Source organism: Hibiscus syriacus, unplaced genomic scaffold (genome assembly GCF_006381635.1).
Source record: "Hibiscus syriacus cultivar Baekdansim isolate YM2019G1 unplaced genomic scaffold, ASM638163v2 tig00110547_pilon, whole genome shotgun sequence".
Lineage (NCBI taxonomy): Eukaryota > Viridiplantae > Streptophyta > Magnoliopsida > Malvales > Malvaceae > Hibiscus > Hibiscus syriacus.
Window position 1 is genome coordinate 512,327 of NW_024062774.1, and position 20,393 is coordinate 532,719.

The 20,393-nt window shown below is 35.3% G+C and overlaps 2 protein-coding genes across 2 annotated transcripts; one reads left to right on the forward strand and one right to left on the reverse strand.

The window, feature by feature from the left end:
- Positions 1–2,037: 2,037 nt before the first annotated feature.
- Positions 2,038–3,561, forward strand: LOC120130401 (photosystem II 10 kDa polypeptide, chloroplastic-like). The gene is made up of 5 exons (XM_039147642.1): positions 2,038–2,232; positions 2,737–2,795; positions 2,898–2,953; positions 3,200–3,252; positions 3,353–3,561. The coding sequence occupies exons 1-5, from the start codon at positions 2,079–2,081 to the stop codon at positions 3,445–3,447; spliced, it is 417 nt and encodes a 138-aa protein (XP_039003573.1). The 5' UTR covers positions 2,038–2,078; the 3' UTR covers positions 3,448–3,561.
- Positions 3,562–6,180: 2,619 nt separating this feature from the next.
- Positions 6,181–7,477, reverse strand: LOC120130431 (aspartic proteinase CDR1-like). The gene has a single exon (XM_039147663.1). It carries the CDS (start codon positions 7,475–7,477, stop codon positions 6,212–6,214), a length of 1,266 nt encoding a protein of 421 aa, XP_039003594.1. The 3' UTR covers positions 6,181–6,211.
- Positions 7,478–20,393: the final 12,916 nt, after the last annotated feature.

Genomic DNA, 20,393 nt, shown 5'->3' on the forward strand with positions numbered 1-20,393 from the left:
ATTTTTCTAATTTTATAGGTGTTTGGACCGTCTTCTAATTGAGGGTTTTACGTATGATCATGTTCAAGGTCCTAAAATCGGTCTTTTTAGTACGACTGTTTTACCCTTAGCCTCCTAAAACAGAACAAGAAAATATAGAGTATTGAACGAATGTTGAAGTGGTCATGGGAAGTTTGAGTAGTACGTATTTTTCGTAAAGATAATCGGAACACAATGTAGTTGATGCTTTGGGTTTTCTCCTTTTTGATAAAAAAATAAATATAAGGTATGCTATTAAACCTGCTTTGGTGATATTTACAAACAGGCTTAACTTTTACGTAAATAAAATGATATATATATAAAGGAAGTGTGTGAGAGAGAAAAGCATAGTTACATTAATTAATTAACTTAAACACAGCTACTGATATTATAATTTCTTAATTAGTATATGTATATTTACAATATGTTAATGGTCATGATCATCACCATCGTTTTAATCTAACTCAGTCTGGGTCAGGTAGAACTGTGGTATACGAAATAGTACTGAAAATTAGAAAATAAAAGGCAGCCATGAAAAGCAAGCAAAAATAAAGAAACATTAAATTAACCCTAAACCCAAGCTAGCTAGTAAGACCATAAAGATTCCGCCATGTTAGCCTGATCAACCGTGTCCATGCAATGAAACGACTTGGACTGAGATGCCATGAAAACACGGCTAAACTCTCGAGATAACGTTCTAGAATAAATTATTTCACGAGATAATGTTCTCCCAAGATTAATTGTTCAAATAGGATGAAATCTACAGTGTTGGCCGTAGGTCGCCATGCCTTCCGGGCGACTTACTACGTGGCCAACCATGCACGTCCCCAAGCATAGGTCGTCATGCCCTCCTGGCGATCCTGTAAGTCGCCATGCACTCCTGGCGACCTTGTAGGTCGCCATGCACTCCCTCCTGCTCCTCGTGTGATTCCTCTTGCCCTCGGATGCCCTCGCATAGCTCGCTCGGATAGTCTCGGTCGGATGCCCTCGGTCGGATGGCCTCGGATGCCCAGTGTGTTGGAACGTGCATTGCACATGCAATCTCTCTCATAGCTCGCCGGGATGGCATTGCGACCTAGTAGGTCGCCCAGATGGCATGGCGACCTACGGCCAATACCGTAGATTTCATCTTATTTTAGCAATTAATCTTGGGAGAGTATTATCTCGTGAAATAATTTGTTCGAGAACGTTATCTCGAGAGTTTAGCCATGAAAACACACGTACAACTCATTAGAATTAAATATCTTTTTGGTTAAATTCTTTTATTAATCTGGGATAAGTATAAGGTAACACCTGTTCAGTGATAACTCTCAATCATTTGATATTGAATGCTCACATGCCCCTGACATTTATGGTGCTCGAACTCAGAACCTCGAATAACAATAATTCTTTTACTATTAGAGTCACTTGGTTTGTACTATTCAAATTGAATTGAGTATAAATTAAATGTCACGCACCGAAATAAATCACTAATGTGTTATATTGAAATACACCATTTTTAGCTAATTCATGATTAATATAAGACTTTAGTTTTGTTTTAAAACTAAATTAAAAGCCATTAAAGCTTCTCTCAACAGCGATCATAGTTGAGACAAAATTTTTAATTTTTTAAAAAAATTTAGGGGACTATAAAGTAATATTTATTTAAAATCTTTCATAATTATTAATAATTCATATATTTAAAAACACAATTATTTAAACTCAAGCATAATATTTTAATATTATGTAGTTTTCCTAATTGAAGCGAATAGAAGGTTGAAAACATAACTAAAAGAGAAACAGATTTTTTTTAATTAATATTAGGTTGATTAAAAAAATCAAAGCAGGTGTGGTGCTGAAGCATTAGTGAAGGAGATGGCAACAAATGAGCCAATGAAATGGTGTTAATCCTGATAATGTTGTGTCGTGGCAAGCATTCATATCCAGATATGAACCACACATGCATGTCCACGTGTCAAAACATATCCACCATCTCCAGATTTTCTATCTCATCATCAAATAGAAAAGCCGACGAAGCCGTTGCCTTTACAGAGAAGAAGAAGAAGGAATTGTGAGTAATAATGGCAGCCTCAGTTATGGCATCTTCGGTTAGCCTCAAGCCTTCTTTCAGAGTCGAGAGATCGGGTGTGAGGGATCTCCCGTCCCTTGCTAGGGCACCTTCTTCCTTCAAGGTTGAAGCCAGTGGCGGCAAGATCAAGACCGACAAGCCTTATGGTAATCATCTCTCTCTCTCTCTCTTCCTATTTTATTCTAATTTCATCTTCAGAATTTAACATTTTATAATAAGGGAAGATTATATTAATTAGAGAGTCTGGTTAATATTAAACAAGGTTTAGATCCATCACTTGGACTTGAGAATAGTGTCGGTTAAGAACAATTTAATAGAACAAGGAGAGATTAAACCGCCTACAAATTAAGTTTTTTCAAAAAATAATATCAAAGTTCAAATTATGAAATAACAAATTAGATTAAAAGAATAGTTTACATAATAATACAAAAATATAATAAAATCTATCGAGTGATTACAATAGTCAAAAGAAATGTTATTCTAAGTTCGAGCATTATTATAATATACAAATTCGTATTATCAATAATTAAAAAAAATTATTAACCTATACTATCTTCTATATATTTAATGTTTCTTTATTAATGTATAAGAAATTATTTTACTAAATATAATTAAGCTCTTTTAATAATGGGTTTTGAACGTTTTCAAAGGAATCAACGGTGGAATGAACTTGAGGGATGGTCTTGATGCCTCCGGAAGGAAGGGAAAGGTTGGTATTTCCTACTCTTTCTAGCCTTTCCCTTTTGTGCCAAAAAAAATAGTTGAAAATTTATTGTATATATCTTGAGAATTTAGCCTAAATTTGATGCAGGGAAAGGGTGTTTACCAATACACTGACAAATATGGAGCTAACGTCGATGGTTACAGGTATGATACATAATCCTCATGCCTACCGCATGTGTTATTCATATATACATGCAGTAATGAACACATGATTTTATATCAAAAGGTAAAATTATAAAAATATTAGGATGAAATAAAATTACCAACAATATTTAAATTATACGAGAGTTTAAAATTTATTAAAAATGATTCTCTCTTAAACGTCCTCCGTCCATCCCAGTATACATGTATGGGAAGTTCTAATATATATTTGTGATGGTTGAAACGCAGCCCTATCTACAACACCGACGATTGGTCTCCCAGTGGTGATGTTTATGTTGGCGGTACGTATACAACTTCTTTGGTTCAAATACTCGACACTCGTAGAAGTAAATTTGGTGTGATCGTGGAACTAAATATGCTTTAAAACGCCATCGCTTGCAGGTACTACCGGATTGGCAATCTGGGCCGTCACGCTCGCCGGGATTCTCGCCGGAGGTGCACTTCTTGTTTACAACACAAGTGCTTTGGCACAGTAGATTTCTCTATGGTTGTCGAAATATAGCCTGTCCTATGTAATTGTTCTAATCGGAGAACCGATCCATGAAGCACTTTGCATAACCTTTATGTAGAATATTTTGCCTTGGACTGAATTGAGGTCTATGTATTTAAAACTTTTGATTTGCTTTCTGTTGTTCTCTCCATGAACAAAATCGTCTGGGATTACTTTGCGCATGTCACGAATATGGTATCAAACTGACACGTAAAGGACGTAATTAACCACGTATTTTAAACATAGAAAATAATTGTAAAAATTTTAATCTATGTTACATTACCAAAATAATATGAGTAATTTTAAGAGATGGTACGATTTTTAAACTAATTTCTTAAAAAGAACTTGATTTAATGAATCAAATAAGAAAATAATATCACTTCGTCGATAGGTTATCAACAAGATGATGATAAGTTAACAGTTGTTTACTTTGTCTGTTATACTAAAATAATATCATTTTGACGTGGTTATTCATTTCAGAGATGCATCTATTTTGTCATTAGATTTTTAAATATTTTTTTGACATTACATTTTATAACAATCGTTGACACTTAATCACTATCTTTCCCCAATATCTTTCGAGACAAAATCGATACCAGTATTTTTCCTCAATATTTAAACAATTTTCTTGTAGTTACCATGAACAATTGAATATTATAAATTGTTCAATAAATGACATAAAAATATCAAAATTAATTCTAAATATTAAAAAAATAGTACGTTTTCCAGAATATTTGAAAAATATTCAATATTTTTCATAATTAGGATAATTATTAAAAATGTATAAAGGTTTTAACAATTTAATTATTTTTTATCGTAATTACTACAAATATCGATGCATGTACAAATTTTTTGGTAACTAACTTATTTTTCTCGTACTTTTGCAACGACTTCAATTGTCCGATCAAAGAATTGCTAAATATTTTTTTTGTAAAATTACATCCGATGTTTTTGTAATTAAAAAAAACAATGTCATCATCTTATTAATTTTTTCCCTTAACTGATTTTCTAACTTCGAAAAAAGTTTGATGTGACCCTTTAATTAATATTTTTCGTCGTTGATCGTTATCGTGTTACCGTGACAGTTCACGGTGTTAAGTGTTAACGTGACGGCTCACAGTGTTAACGTAGAAGTTCATCTTTCATATTTGAATTATCAATTTAACCTATCTACCATGTTATCAACCACCATGGACTATCACGTCTGCACCGTAGACCGCTATGTCAATACCGTGAACTACCACATCAACACTGTAACAGTCAACGAAAAAAAAACGTTGGTTAAAAGGCCACATTAAATTTAATTTCTGAGTTGAAGATCACATTAAAAATAATAATATGAAAACCACATTAATTTGTTTAAAAAGTATAGAAATCTGTTATACTTTTTTTTACCTATTGTTTTTTTATCTCACATTAAAATTCACTTCTTACAATATGGAAAACAGTCGCACGATACATGTAGACATTAACAAAGGAAATTGATTGTCATCCTACAGTAGTGTCACCTAACGAGGAAAGCGTATGCCAGCAAAGAAAGAGTGGCCAAATTTTCATCTTTGTGAGACGATGGCTAAGTGACTGTTTTTTCAAAACCCTTATCCCAACTGCTACCCCATCTGGGATCGGACGATTTTCTGGTTGTCAACACGAGTCTATAGATTGCATCGACCGATCTTTTGTCCTCATTTCCCGGCCTGAGGGCTCTAGACGTTGAATAAAAAAGAGATCGCATTGCGATTTTGTTGATCATTTTCGTAAATCTAAAAAAAGTTGATCAAAATCGTATATTATCTGAGATTTTTGATCACTGAGGTTATTTTCTCAAATATAAATAAGGTGACGTGACCGATTTGGTTGAGTTATGTATGTAAATTCCAACTATGTTATGGGTCTTCAGCTTTTACATTAAGCCTCTTTTTCCAACCACATACGTAAGACCACCGACCCTTAATATTATAATGTAGTTTTATAATCTACCTTTTTCAGATGCATGCAAAAACAAAGTCAAACCTCCTCGTAATATAAAAGGGTACCAACACACTTCTCACAGTCCCGGTACCTGAGGAGGAGAGAATCCAACATCATGCCCCCAAGAATTGGAAAACGAGCAGGCAAGAAGAACAATTCATGGAAGAAGATCAAGGTACACAAATTTTAGTGTTTTTAGCCTTTCTTTTCTGATAAAATCTTTATTTACTTTTGTTGCTGATTGGAAGGAGGAGGAACTGAAAATAAAGAGGCTTAAAGCTGAGTTAGCGAATGTGAAGTCGGATACAAGCAGCACATTGAAAGCCTTGGAAGAGCTTCACCTTACAATCACCCAGATTCGGGAAATGATTCGTCCCCTGTTGCCACCTGACTGGCTCGATGCTCAACTCATTGCCGTTTTGCATGGCGGTTGATGAGCTTCTCTTGAATAATGGATTATAGATGTTTCAGTCAGAGTCTCAAGTGTTTTATCATAGATTGTATTATTATGTTTTCTGGGTATTATGCAGTTTGCTGGATTGGTCGTTACGGACCACTCTGTCGGGATTAATGAAACATTGATATATAAAAACCAAACATATGCTGAACTCTAAGTTGTTTCCAATCTTAAGAAATATTTGGGAGATGAGAATCTTTAATTTCATTAATAACTAATCATAACATCATCTCTTTATTTGAAGTAGTTTTCAAGTTACCAATTGACCGACTACACTTTTATATGTATATAATAAAGCAAGAAACCTAGTCTAACTACAAGTTTATTTTCCGACACAATCTGTTGGGGCAAAAGAGACGGTCCTGTTTTGAAGATCATATTCCACCTGAAAATTTACTTGTGCATAGCTTCCAAAGACAGAGGGGTTAGAATTGGTTGGAACTATCATCATACAAACCAAGTTGCCGTTAACTTGAAATGTGTTGATCGGTCGCAACCGAATGTCGGCACCGGTGAAATGGAACACCATTTCCGGAACATTGATGTTAGTCCCGGCCACATAACACAAGTTAAATGTGCCTGAAGGGTCTTGCACCGGCTTTTCTACAATGGCATCTTTCACCATAGCCTCTACGCCATTATATAAATCTTGTTCTAGGATCGTTAATGTAATCGCAGAAGCAATGACGACATTCCCTTGGCTTGAAGACGACCATGCGGTCTTGTTTCCTACGGTAACACCTTCGAGAGTAAGGTAGTAGAACGATTGAGGGTAATTGGACACAAGAGGAGTCGAAACAGAACCGGGACGAGAAGTTATCGATTCTTGTCCGAATATTAGTTTACCACTAGATTTTGCAGAATCTGGAGCAAAACAATAGGAAAATCTGTAATTAATTTGAGTTGCTTTCTGAGAAATTAATGAAAAAGGCCCTCCTCCTAGGCCGACAATTCCAGCAAAGCCAGGGTGTCCGAAGTTAACTTGATTATTACGTCCACAGCCAAATATAGACATGGGGAATGCGATTTTTTCGCCATTTTCGGAATCGATACTCAAGGTATCGGAACTCAGGATTCCAAGGGTACTCGACCCTTCCGGATAGGTAATATTATATTGACAATCATTGGTCTTGAAGCATTGTTCTCCACTCAAAGCTTGACAAATCTGTGAATCGCAAGAAAACGCTTGGTAAGTAGAAGACGCTTCGGGATCGAAAAGAGAAGAGCCTTGAGAGTAACACCGAGTACACGGAACACATTGTATCCAAGTAAGGTCGGTTGTTGTATCAACAATGGCAAAGTATTCAACAGGTGGGGTTCCAAAGGACAGGTTCATCAGATAAAAGCCCTGATCACTCGGAACAACGATGGATTTGGCGACGTTGTCCTTAATCGAAGACTGTAAGAGTTCGACTTGGTGCATTGAATGAATGGCATTTTTTCTTAGGATCTCGGAGGAGACTAGAGAAGCATTGTAGAAGGGAGACAGTGGTGAATGGCGATGAACAAGATCAACACTGAAACCATATGGTGCCTTTACAAGGATAGATGAAATGGCAGTGAGCAAAAGAAGCAGTCGATGATGCATCGTGCCACAAAACGAATGACTACTCTATGTATATACCACTTTGCATACGCAAATACTTATACTGGGATTTTGAACAATTTTTTTAGTATAAATTTCCTCAAAGTTCGACTGTTATGAATGATGAAATTAATGAATTCCAATTGCATGAACCTTTTATACAGAACAAATTGCGGTCATCACTTGGGTGCCACCTTGTTTGTTAAGCTTTTCATTATGAAAATGGATAATCATGTGAAATGGAATCATAATTTATACTCAAAAAGCATGTTAAACTTAAAATCAATTGATAATGAATAAAAGGACACAAATAATTTAAAAAATTACCCCAAAATGGGGAAGAAAGAGTGTGTTCTTATTGCCAAGAAAAATTTATGGGCTCACTTTGTGTGAACACAGGAGCTGACTCAAGCGATTTGATGGATTATATTACAACATGTATTAGTTTAATATTCAAAATATTAAATTAATTTAAAGTTAAGTTGTAATAAAATATGATATCAATTTAAACATAATATAAATACATGAGAAAAATAATCAGAATTACACCCATCATGACAAGTGAATGGAGGAAGGGTGCTATGGTTGTTACCTTTCTGTATTGGCTTCCTTTGTGTGAGCTGAATGGAGGAACTCGGTGGGTTAGATTATATAGATCATTAATAAATGTTCTTTTGGTAATTAGACTATTAATATAAGAAACATTTGTAATTTTAAAAAGGTTAAACTACATGTTTAGTACCTTAACTCTCAGTTTCAAAAAAAAATACCTTAACTCTCACTTTTGTTCTATTTTGATCACCTAATTATTTTTTAATAAATTTTGTCTAATGTTATATTTTAGTCACTCGTTCGTTAAAAAATTAGCATAATTGTTGACATGATATTTTTTTATTTTTTTAATAATGACATGAATTACCTTATGATGACATGTTAAATCTCTAATATTGTTTTAATAATCTTCTCACCTTGGTCATGGATTTTTAAATTTAAAAAATTATTGGATTGACTATTGTTGTAACCATTTTTTCCAAAATGAAAACGATTTTTATTTTAAAAAGGTGTAAAAAATTATTTATTTTAAAATCGAATAAAATTTAAATCGGAGCTGCCATCGACCTTTAGGTTAGGTAGACCGAATACCTGAAAATGTTTTAAAAAATAATTTAAATAAATATAAAAATCACTTTTTAAAACAAAATCGATATGCATTTACCAAAAATTCATTTTTTAGTGGGGAAGGGTAAGTACTCCCACATCACCCAAAATTAATACCTAATCGCTTATACATCATCCTGGTAGTGGAACTAAAAATGCTAAAGTAAAAAATTATTCCTCAATTTATTGTATTCTTCGTTGATTAATTCGTTTCGAACCTCCAAGAATATTCTCGATTTTTTTTAGAATAGACCACGAGATTTGCACGTCCTCCATCGAGAAGGCTATCCCCTCTATCTCTTCCCATTATGGGAATATTCCTTCCTCGTTTATTAGGACTTCATATTAAATATGAAATAAAATAGAAATTAAGGAATTAAAGCAACATAATTGTCGCAACCGTCTTTCGGTTGGCTTCGGAATTGGGCTTCGACTTGAAAAATGTGGATTAGAGTCGCCACCGATCATTTATTTAAAATAAATGGGTTGATCGGATACCCTATTTCTTACATGATCTGCGTCTTTCCAAAGATGTGTCGGGTTCGGGAGTCGGTTACGGTCAAGGAAGGATTAACACCCTTGAACCGCCCTTTCGGTACTACGTAATTTCCAGTTGTCTTTGATTAAGAAAATTGCAAGTTAAATTAAAAGGTAAAATTTGATCCGAATTACTTACCCTTAATAAGTTTACAGAAATACCCTTAAAAAATAAGATGTTAAAAGAAAATAATAATAATAAAAGAAAGTAACAAAACTAAAGAGTAAACCAAAGAAATAAATGAAATCAATAATAATAAATATAAAAATTGGATGAAACAAAAAAATGAAATTGAATAAATAAAATAAATGAAGATAAAATATATATACAAAAAGAATAAAAAAGTAAAATGTTTTTTTAAAAAAGAAAATAATAATAAGAGCAAAGAAACTAAAAATATAATAAAATAAATAAATAGTATACATAAAATAATAAAATATATATTTATAAAAATATAAAATATATGTATAATATAATAAATACTAAATAGTAATAATAATAATAAATAAATGAAAAATAAATATACATAATATTAACTAAAAAAATAGTAATCATAGAAATATAAAATAAAATGAAGTAAGAATATATATATATAACATTGGGAAAATATAGTAAAAAAATAGTAAATAAGTAAACATATATAAAAAAAATATAATATATATATAATAAAAAAATAATATAATATAACGCAAAAAATGAAAAAAAGAGAACTATAATAAATAAATAAAATATAATAAAAAATATATATATATATATACATATAAATAATAAGGGTTAAATTAAAACAAAAAATGAATTAGGGGTCAAAATTAAAAGCTAATTGAATAAAAAATGAATCTGCGTGTATTTAAAATCAGGGAGATCGAAATGGGCATTAATCCACTGTAGAGGCAAAACACACGGATATAAAAATCAGGGATCCACATAACCCGTTTATAAAAATTCGAATAGTTTTTTAAAAAAACACAAGCCTCGGGGGATAGATCTACAAAAATAGATATCGAAAATGCCCCCGTTCATTGGCCAAAAACACTTCTCTCGATTTTCTTTCGAATCAAAACACAGCAAGGGTAAGGAAAAATAACATGCGAAACTATGAACTTTACCTTTCAAAATATAAATGCTTCGAAAAATGGCTACGAGTTGCTTGTAATTTTTTGCTTGATATTTCATATATCTCTTCCGAATGTGTTACAATAGTGAGTTACAATGACTATTTATAATGCTTGTGGATCCTATCTTTATGAGTTTAAATAATAGTAGAACTCTATCCTATTTTTAGAAGTTTGAATCCTAACAAAATTCTATCATATTTTTAGGAGTTTGAATTTTAGTAGGACGAAAAGATGTGTTTACAATAACAAAGATAAACAAGTATGAGGTTACGTTTAAAATAAAATTATTATTTTATTTAATTATTCATTATTATATTTTTTTAGTTCAGACGCACTTGATTATTTTTAAGTTCACTCTCGTTCGAATGTCATATTGAATCATTTATAAACGAGTTTGTTTGTGAACATAAACAAACCGAACACACATCTGTTCGTGTTCGTTCGTTTATTAAATGAACATAATTTTTTTGTTCATATTCGTTTATTTAGTTTAACAAACGAACATAAACGAACATTACACGAATGATTAACGAACAATTCATCGAATACTCTGTTCATTTATACCTCTACATATACTATAATATTTACGGTAGATCTCAAATTAATTTTAGAGATAACTTAATAAACCGATTCTTTTATCCTAGGGGGCCAATTTTAAATTCCCCAGCAATTGTTGGTATATTAAATTCCCCATGTCATTTAAAAGTAATATTTTATTGGTAAGGGTAGGAATGGAATCCCAATTCCCAGCAATTGTCTCTATATTAAAAATTAACAATTGAGTTGGCACGCATTGAGATTTGAGATATCATCGTGTTGTCTCTATATTATACATATATTAAAAATAGAGAAAATCGCCTCAGTGACCAAAAAAAAGTTATAATATACGATTTTAACCAACTTTTTTTGGATTTGCCAAAATGACCAACAAAATCGCAACGCGAAATAAAAATCGCAACGCGATCCCCAGAATCGCAAATCAGTTTCCAAAATCGCAACGCGATTCTTGAAAATCGCAATGCGATAGTACAAATTCGCATTGCGATTTTCCAAAATCGCAACGCGAATATGAAAATCGCAACGCGAACACATAAATCGCAACGCGTATCCGTAAATCGCAACGTGTATCCGTAAATCGCAACGCGTATGGGTAAATCGCAATGCGTATCCGTATATCGCAACGCGTATCCGTAAATCGCAACGATAATACATAAAATCGCAACGCGATATTTAAAGCGCCATTATAATCGCTACGCGTATTTTATTTTCAAATTACAAAAAGAATATTAAGACAAAATCCCGTAATCGCAACTCATAACCTAAAACCTAAAATCACAACTCAGTCCCATCTCCATCCCTCACTCTCTACGGCGAAGAAATCCGTCCCCATCTCCGAAGATTTCCGTCCCCATCTCCGGCGAAATCCCTCACAACCATTCACGGTCAGAAATCCCTCACATATTCAGAAATGGAAAATCAACCTCCGAGGGTTAGTTTTTTTAATTATTTTTATTTTGAAATGTTTGCATTATTGTAGGTTTTTCATATTGAAACTGATGATAAGTTTACTGGTCATTTCAATAATAGATTAACCATTTCACTTAGATTTCATTTCGCGTTACGATTCTGTCGTTGCGATTTTCATTTCGCGTTGCTATTCTCTCGTTCCGATTTTCAAGTTAGTATTTGTCTTTGTCTTTGTTCTGTCTTTTGGTTTGAAGTAATGCAATCCATTCAAGTCAATTTGCAAAGAGTCGAACGATATAAATGAAAATCGCAACGAGAGAATGACTGTCGCAACGAGAGAAATGAAAAGCGCAACGAGAGAATCGCAACGCGAAATGAAAATCGCAACGAGAGAATCGCAACGCGAAACCAAATCGCATTGCGATTTTCATTTCGCGTTGCGATTCTCTCGTTGCGATTTCATTTCGCGTTGCGATTGTCATCTCGCGTTGCGATTCTCTCGTTGCGATTTTCATTTCAACCAAAAGACAAACTGTGTTGCAAATTTTAGTTTCAAGAATAAACTACTATTTTTTATGTTTATTGTTTTTGGTATATCTTCACAGTGTAGTTTTGGTATATCTAACTTGGTATTTTATTGTTTTTGTAGAAATTTTTTCGGCTCAATTGACCTTGAGAAATAAAGTCAGCCTGGCCACTACAATTGCAAAGAAGCTTTCACCTGCTCAAAGACAATTGTTTGAGGAAACCTGCTTCGCCATGGCTGAGAGTACAGCATCCGGGTGGAGATGCTAATTTGACCCATTTGTGGCTTCAGACCATGACATCAAATCTACCCGACAGTATACAACGTGGTGAGGAAGAGATATGGTTTCATTTTCCACCAGCGTATACTTGTTTTGGGCGGAAGGAGTTCTGCTTAATCACTGGTCTACGATTCGGACACGATGATGTAGGCCGGTACACTCGTCATATCGCCCGCCATCATGGTTATCCCGGGTTTTTCCGGATGAGTCAATGGAGAAGCCGAACCTACATGTCGACGACCTGAAGAAATTGTTTTAAGAAAGCTGGTTTCACTCGGATGGATGACGTCGATGTGTCCGAGTATGCCTTCTACTACTTGTGTATGCCGGCTTTTTAGGCAGAGAGGCCAGACAACCTATTCATCGGGAGCTAATAATATTGGTAGAGGACCTGAATGCATGGAATCTGTTTCCGTGGGGTTCGTATATATGGAAAGCTACCTGGACTAAGTTGTCGTCTGCCTTTGATGACCGCAAAAGTTTGCGGGGCGATGGTCCAAATACACTTTGTCAGGCTTTGTTTGGGCCTTTAGGTAATAATTTCTATATAATGTTTCTAAAATTATAATTAATTATTTAACAATTACTAATTTTGTTATTATATGTTTGTAGATTTGGATATCGAGGCTTTCCCCATGCGTACATATGCAATAAAAACGTCAAATGATATTCCAGGGCTATTTCCTGGAAGAGGAAAACTCTGTTGGATTGGGAAGACTTAATACCATATGCCACAATAAATAATGTAGTTAACACAAATACTTTCATATAATATATAAACAAGTTTTAATAGTAGACGTTTAACTTTGTTTGAGTTTTATATTTTAGGAGGCTAACATTCCATTACAAAGACTGACACCCACGGAGGAAGAGCTTGCCACTGATTGGTGGCAAGCTAGTCAGAATTTTTTTGATGGCACGGATGATGAGCAGCATCCACTTCCTCCAATTCGAGAGCCATCACCTCACCTAGAGCCATCACCCGATCGACCCGACTATACACCTCTAGAACGAGAGCCATCACCTATCCCGTCACATCATCGAGCCTCTTCTCCACCATCACCTCATGATAGGCGACCGGCAAAGATGCCACGACTCCTATCTCCCTGTCTCCCCTCCACTCAACGGGATGAGTCAAGGGAGTTACGTGATGAGGTCAATGCCTTGCGTGAGGAGATCGGTACTCTACGCGATACGATGGTGCATGGGTGTGGAGGTGTCAACTTACGTGGTGAGGTTGCCGCTCTACGTGAGATGATAGTATCGTTGCAGAATGAGGTTCATACTCTACGCAACGAGGTAGTTTAAGATTTCCATATTTAACTTAATGATAAATTTACTCGTAATTTCACTTAGATTAGCCATTCACTTAGATTGCTTAGTAAATTTATTCGTTGCTGCCATTCTGCTAAACTGTATTCTTTAACACTGTGAAATAGTATTTGTCTTTGTTTTGTCTTTTGGTTGAAAGTAAATTTGTTCGGTTGCTGCCAATTCTGCTAAACTGTGTATTCTTTAACACTGAAATAGTATTTGTCTTGTTTTGTCTTTTGGTTGAAAGTAAATTTGTTCGGTTGCTGCCACATTCTGCTAAACTGTGTATCTATAACACTGTGAAATAGTATTTGTCTTTGTTTTGTCTTTTGGTTGAAAGTAAATTTGTTCGGTTGCTGCCAATTCTGCTAAACTGTGTATTCTTTAACACTGTGAAATAGTATTTGTCTTTGTTTTGTTTCTTTTGGTTGAAAGTAAATTATCCATTCAAGTTTCAATTTGCAGAAGAAGAAATAGTTTACTTTCGCAACACGAAAACTTAAAATCGCAACGCGAAACCAAAATCGCAACGCGAAATGAAAATCGCAACGACAGAATGCAACGCGAAACCAAATCGCAACGACAAGATCGCAACGCGAAACCAAATCGCATTGCGATTTTCATTTCGCGTTGCGATTCTTTCGTTGCGATTTTCATTCGCATTGCGATTCTGTCGTTGCGATTTTATTTAGCGTTGCGATTTTGGTTTCGCGTTGCGATTTTAAGTTTCGTGTTGCGAAAGTAAACTATTTCTCTTCTGCAAATTGAAACTTGAATGGATAAATTTACTTCAACCAAAGACAAAACAAAGACAAATACTAACTTCAGGGTATTAGTTTGAAACATATTTTTCTTTGTTATCTGATGCATTTTGTGAACTATGATAGAATAATGACTTGGGTGAATACAATGCAAGTTTGAACATATTTGTCTTTGTTTTCACTGTTTAAATATCATGTCTGTTTATTTACTGATTTTTGTATTTAATTATTTAGCGGCCCGATAGAGTGGATGCTTTACGTCGGGTTATGCTGCACGACGGAGTTCACGCATCAGACAGCGTGCACGTGCTATTAAGTCTCCGTACACCCCAATAGTGCGAAGACACCGCACAAGAAGAAGCCGACTCGCCTGTCATCCCTCAAGAGTCCACTCCTATCGTTGAAGAGGCCCCCTATCATTCCTCGAGAGTCCCCTCCCATCGTTCAAGAGGCCACTGTCATCATTGAAGAGGTCCATCCCACCATTCAAGAGCCCGATTCATATGGCGTCATATGTAGGCTTCTTGAGAAACCCTCTGACGTGCCGGACATGATGGATTCAAGTTGGCTCTTGTATGAGTTACCGGCCAGTACCATACCGGTATCTGAAGAGGAGAGGGAACAACTACCGGACACAATTCTGGATAACACCCTTTGGGCTAAGACCGCTGTTGATTTTATCTACATGAGGGAGCCAGGGGTGTTTCACTGACATATGCAAGCTCACCGATGATATCTATTTGTTGCTTGATCGGTCTTGTGGGGCGTATTATTAGGGGTCGAAGACAATGGCTATTTCGATGGGGGGGTAAGTCTTATATTTTTCTTATTCAATTTGATTAATTTTTTTTAAATTTATGTAAGTCACTAATATATGTCTTTTTTGTAAAACAGCATCGATGCGTGGGTGACACGTCTTCTAATAATAAGAAAACTTAAGAAAAAAAAAAATACGATACAATTATGCCGACGTCTTTTCACGCCGTTCACTTGAAGAATGCACGAAATGAATCATTTGATTTGGGCAATGGACAAGCTAAACTTTATCCTGCATGGTGGGAGGTCGATAAGGTTAGTATTTATTTTAGATTGAGTTTAAAGGTTTTATGAAATAAGTGCGCAAATGAATGAATTATTACTTATGATTGCAGGTGTTTATCCCTGTTTTGGAACGTAAACATTGGATTCTCGTCGAGCTTCAGCTCCCATCCCTTAAGACAATAGTGTATGACAGCATGATAAATTACATATCATTGGCTGATTTAAGAGATGTTATTAAGGGATGGAGCTCTCATTTGGCTAATTCTTGGATGCGATCAATTAGACTCGTTCTGGAAACAAGAAGCCAAAGAAGCTCATATTACAGTTATTAGAGACGAGACCGCGCCACAACAAACGAGCGGAGCCAGAGGAGATTGTGGTCCTCTCGTATGCTTGGCGTTGGAGCGTTTGACGACGGGAAGCATCAAGTATCTACCCTCCCACCGATAGAGATAGAGCTGCAGTAGGCTTGTGGTTTCGGCATTATATGGCTAAATCGATATATACGAGACGCTGCCTACCTGCATCCGCGTTATAAAAATGTCCATAAACAATTGGTAAGTTTATATACTTTTGGTTTGAAAATGTTTGGTTAAGTACCTAGAATTCAATAATTTGCTGTTGTAGGTTTTAGATGTGTAGAAAGTGTTGTTTGAGCAAATGTTTGGTTTCTGCAGGTTAATCTCAGAAGTGAACTGCGTGAAAATGATGTATGGCTGCAAAAGTTGATTCAATAGTTTAATTGATTGTTTTTTGATTGTTTAATTGATTTGTAAAAGTTGATTCAATAGTAGATGATCGGAAATAAGAATTATTGCTTATTTTTTGATTGTTTAATTGATTTGTAAAAGATGATTTGTAAAAGTGATTTGTGTAATTGATGCGAATATAATTCTTATTTGTGCTTGTTTAATGATTGAAATGTAATGGTGATTTTGTTGATTTCAATATGCATTATGTTGAAGGCAAAATTGACTATCGCAATGCGAAATGAAAATCGCAATGCGAAATGAAAATCGCAACGAGAGAATCGCAATGCGAAATGAAATCGCAATGCGGAAATGAAATCGCAATGGGAGAATCGCAATGCGATTTTAATTCGCATTGCGATTCTCGTTGCGATTTTCATTTCGCATTGCGATTTTCATTTCGCATTGCGATTCTCTCGTTGCGATTTTCATTTCGCATTGCGATTCTCGTTGCGATTTTCATTTCCGCATTGCGAAATGTAATGGTTGATTTTGTTGATTTCAATATGCATTATGTTGAGGCAAAATTGACTATCGCAATGCGAAATGAAAATCGCAATGCGAAATGAAAATCGCAACGAGAGAATCGCAATGCGAAATGAAAATCGCAATGCGGAAATGAAAATCGTAACGAGAGAATCGCAATGCGATTTTCATTTCGCATTGCGATTCTCTCGTTGCGATTGTAATTCCGTGTTGCGATAGTCAAATGCATGCCTAATAGTGATAACAACTGAATAACAAGAGTTGGTTAAGTCAAAATGGTTGGCCTGAGTCATTAATTCAACTGAAAATGTTAAAAGTTCACACATAAAATCCACATATACAACGTTTGCATTTAAAAATCACCTAAGGTAACAGTCCCAAAAGGTGAAGCCAATTGTGATTGGGATTTTGAAGATGGTTGCCTTTTGCTTGACACCATATGAGCTTTGGATTTTGATGAGGATCCATATTTGGTAGAGGAAAAAGATGATTTTGATGGCACTAGTGATCCACATGTCACCTTGTATGACCACTTTCCTTGCACCGACTACATGTCGATCTCTTCTTCTCTTCACCCTTAGACGGTATACGATCGTGACTTTTTGGTCGGCCAGGTAGCCTTCTGTCCATGGCTGGTGGCAAAACTGTTTGTAAGTCATCTGGTATGTCCCACTCAGAAGGATGTGGAATAGGGTAGACAATCTCGGCATAAGTCTGTCGATAAACTTCTGTAGTGTAGCAATCCATAGCGTATGCGCTTGAATCATCTTGGTTTAAATGAAGAGCAACTTTTATAACATGGCCACACGGATAACCAGATGTTTGCCATTTCATACAACTACACGTCTTTGCATTTAGATCGACTAGCCCATTTAAGTTATTATCAGTACTTGAAACAAAGTGTTTGAACATGGTTCAACTCTCCATGACGTTGACTTCACAACACATTCGTTATCTTTTTTTCAGTCCATGGTGTAACACGATGTCCAATGTTCCTGTAAATTTAAATAAACAATAGTAGTAAAATATATAAATATGATAAGTTACGAATTCAAAGAAATAATACCTGCATGGTTTCTTTTCTTGTAGTACCACTGTTGAATAGAGGCTCAAAAAAAACTCCATTAACATAGTAATGGGTAATTTCCGGGGAATGACGACTTAGAGCGTTGATTGATCTGCACTATTAGACGTCATGAAACCATATCTTGCTCCAAGTTGATGTACTCTTGACCATCTTTTCAAACCCGACATCTTCTAGTGTTTGAGCACACTGAGGCAAAACACGTCTTAAACAATTTTATGCTTATTGAAATCCACTTCCCGATAAGCTTTTACAGCCTTCTAGTATGTCCATTTGTGCTTTTTTATACCAGCAGACCTTGATTTTAGATTTCTATACAAAATGAACACCACAAAGTCATGAAAAGCATCTGGGAAAACCTTCTAACAGCGTTGTCAATTGAGTTTGCCCTATCGGATATGATTGTCAGATTGATAATAGGACCTATGCAATCCCTAAGATGCCCATAAACCATGTCCATGAATCAGAGGTTTCAGATTTGCCAACCCCGTAAGCTATTGGCAATATCCCATTGTTAGCATCCATGGCTACTGCTAATAAGTTACTCCAAGGTATCGACCTTTCAAATGTGCTCCGTCAACTATAATAACTGGGCGCATGCAAGTAATAAACGAACGAATCTACAAAATAATATACACAAGAATATAATCATTAAATGTGAAATGCATGTAACTAACAAAAATGAGTCAACAAAATATAGTGATTACTAACCGTAGCACCAATGGCGATAAACAGCAACTCAAAGCGTCCATCTCTATCTGTTTGATAGAGTTACCGACCCAGGATTTTTCAGCTTTAAATTGTGACAATAAGCCGGCAGTTGGGCAAACGATGCTTCTGGCGACCCCCAACAATTCCAAGGCATAATTTGGCTCACAAGCTTGAGAATATGATATACTAATCTTGAACCGAGCATTCATGTCAGTCATAATTTCATGTCCCCGATATACCCTGCCATTCAAAAACATTAACTCAGCCAGAAAAAACCACCCAACACCTTTTGTTTGCCTGTCTATGGTGAGGAAAAACTTGGGGTTCTTGAACATGTATGTTTATCAATAAAAGTCCTAACTGAAACATTTTGCAATCTTTTATTCTCTTTGCATCATACGCCACGTACAGTTTTTGTCAATCATACACCTTGTTTCGAACGATCTTTGCTTGATTTGTTAACTTTAGTTGATAGCCATCTTCCACACATTTCGTATACAAAGCTATCTTCAAGTCTTCCTTTGTATCAAAAACAATCATTCTTGACACGAATAACTTTTGTGTAACAATCAACTGCTTTCTTTGCCAATTCTTCCGGTAACTGAAGTAATTCTGGCATATTCCAGTTATACTCCCGTGGCATTTCTTTTCTTCGGGGACTTTTTCTTCTTCTTTTTCTTCTTCAGGATATATGAATTACAGAATGGATGTTCAACATGTTCATTCACAGTCGTAACTCCTCCTCATTATCATCAACAACATCTTCCTCGGCAACGGGTGTTTCATCATCAAAAATTCGGGTATTGACCAATATTAAAATCATTACACACATGGTCTGTTTCTTCTTCTGAAACATCATCAAAATCGTGTATTGACCAATATCAAAGTCCGGATATTGACCAAGACCAAATTTCGAATACTGACTAGTACTCACAATTTTTTCTGTTGGCTCATCATCGTCTAACTGGTCAAACGAAAACCGGAATTTGGTGCTGAAAGTTGATTGGGATTTGAGATTAGAGAAAGGTTGTGGGTTTTGAGAAAAACTTAGTTGATTACTACCCGCTACTGACCCAACAATACTACTTCTAGGTTCAACAACTACAATGTAACATCTTGTGAAACACTAATGTAAGCAATGAATCGTTCAACATCTTCATTGTCGGTTAACAAATAAAACTTTACCATTTCTCTGATAAGATAGCCTAAATCCACTTAGGGGCTCTAAAATTCAATTTATTGAAACACGTAGCATTAGAGTTTCTAAGTTAACTTTTGTAAAGACAATTTTAGTTGAAGATTCATGGGTAAAGGCTATATTGTAAAACACCATGAATTATCCCATGACCCTCCAAAACACAAATCTATCCAAACATGATCAACATTAGATGATTTCATGGTTGTAAATTAATTTACTAAACAGACGAGCTGCGAAACTAAAACCTGTTGCCGGATTGGGAAGGATGTCGTTGGATATAGGAACGGATGTCGCCGGAGAGAGTGATAGATGGGATGGAATGAGTTGCGATTTAGGGATTTAGTTTATGATTTCAGTGTTATATACCCAAAATTTCAGTGTTGTGATTTACAGATTCTCGTTGCGATTTACGGATTATCGTTGCGATTTACAGATTCTCGTTGCGATTTACGGATATCGTTGCGATTTACAGATTCTCGTGCGATTTACGG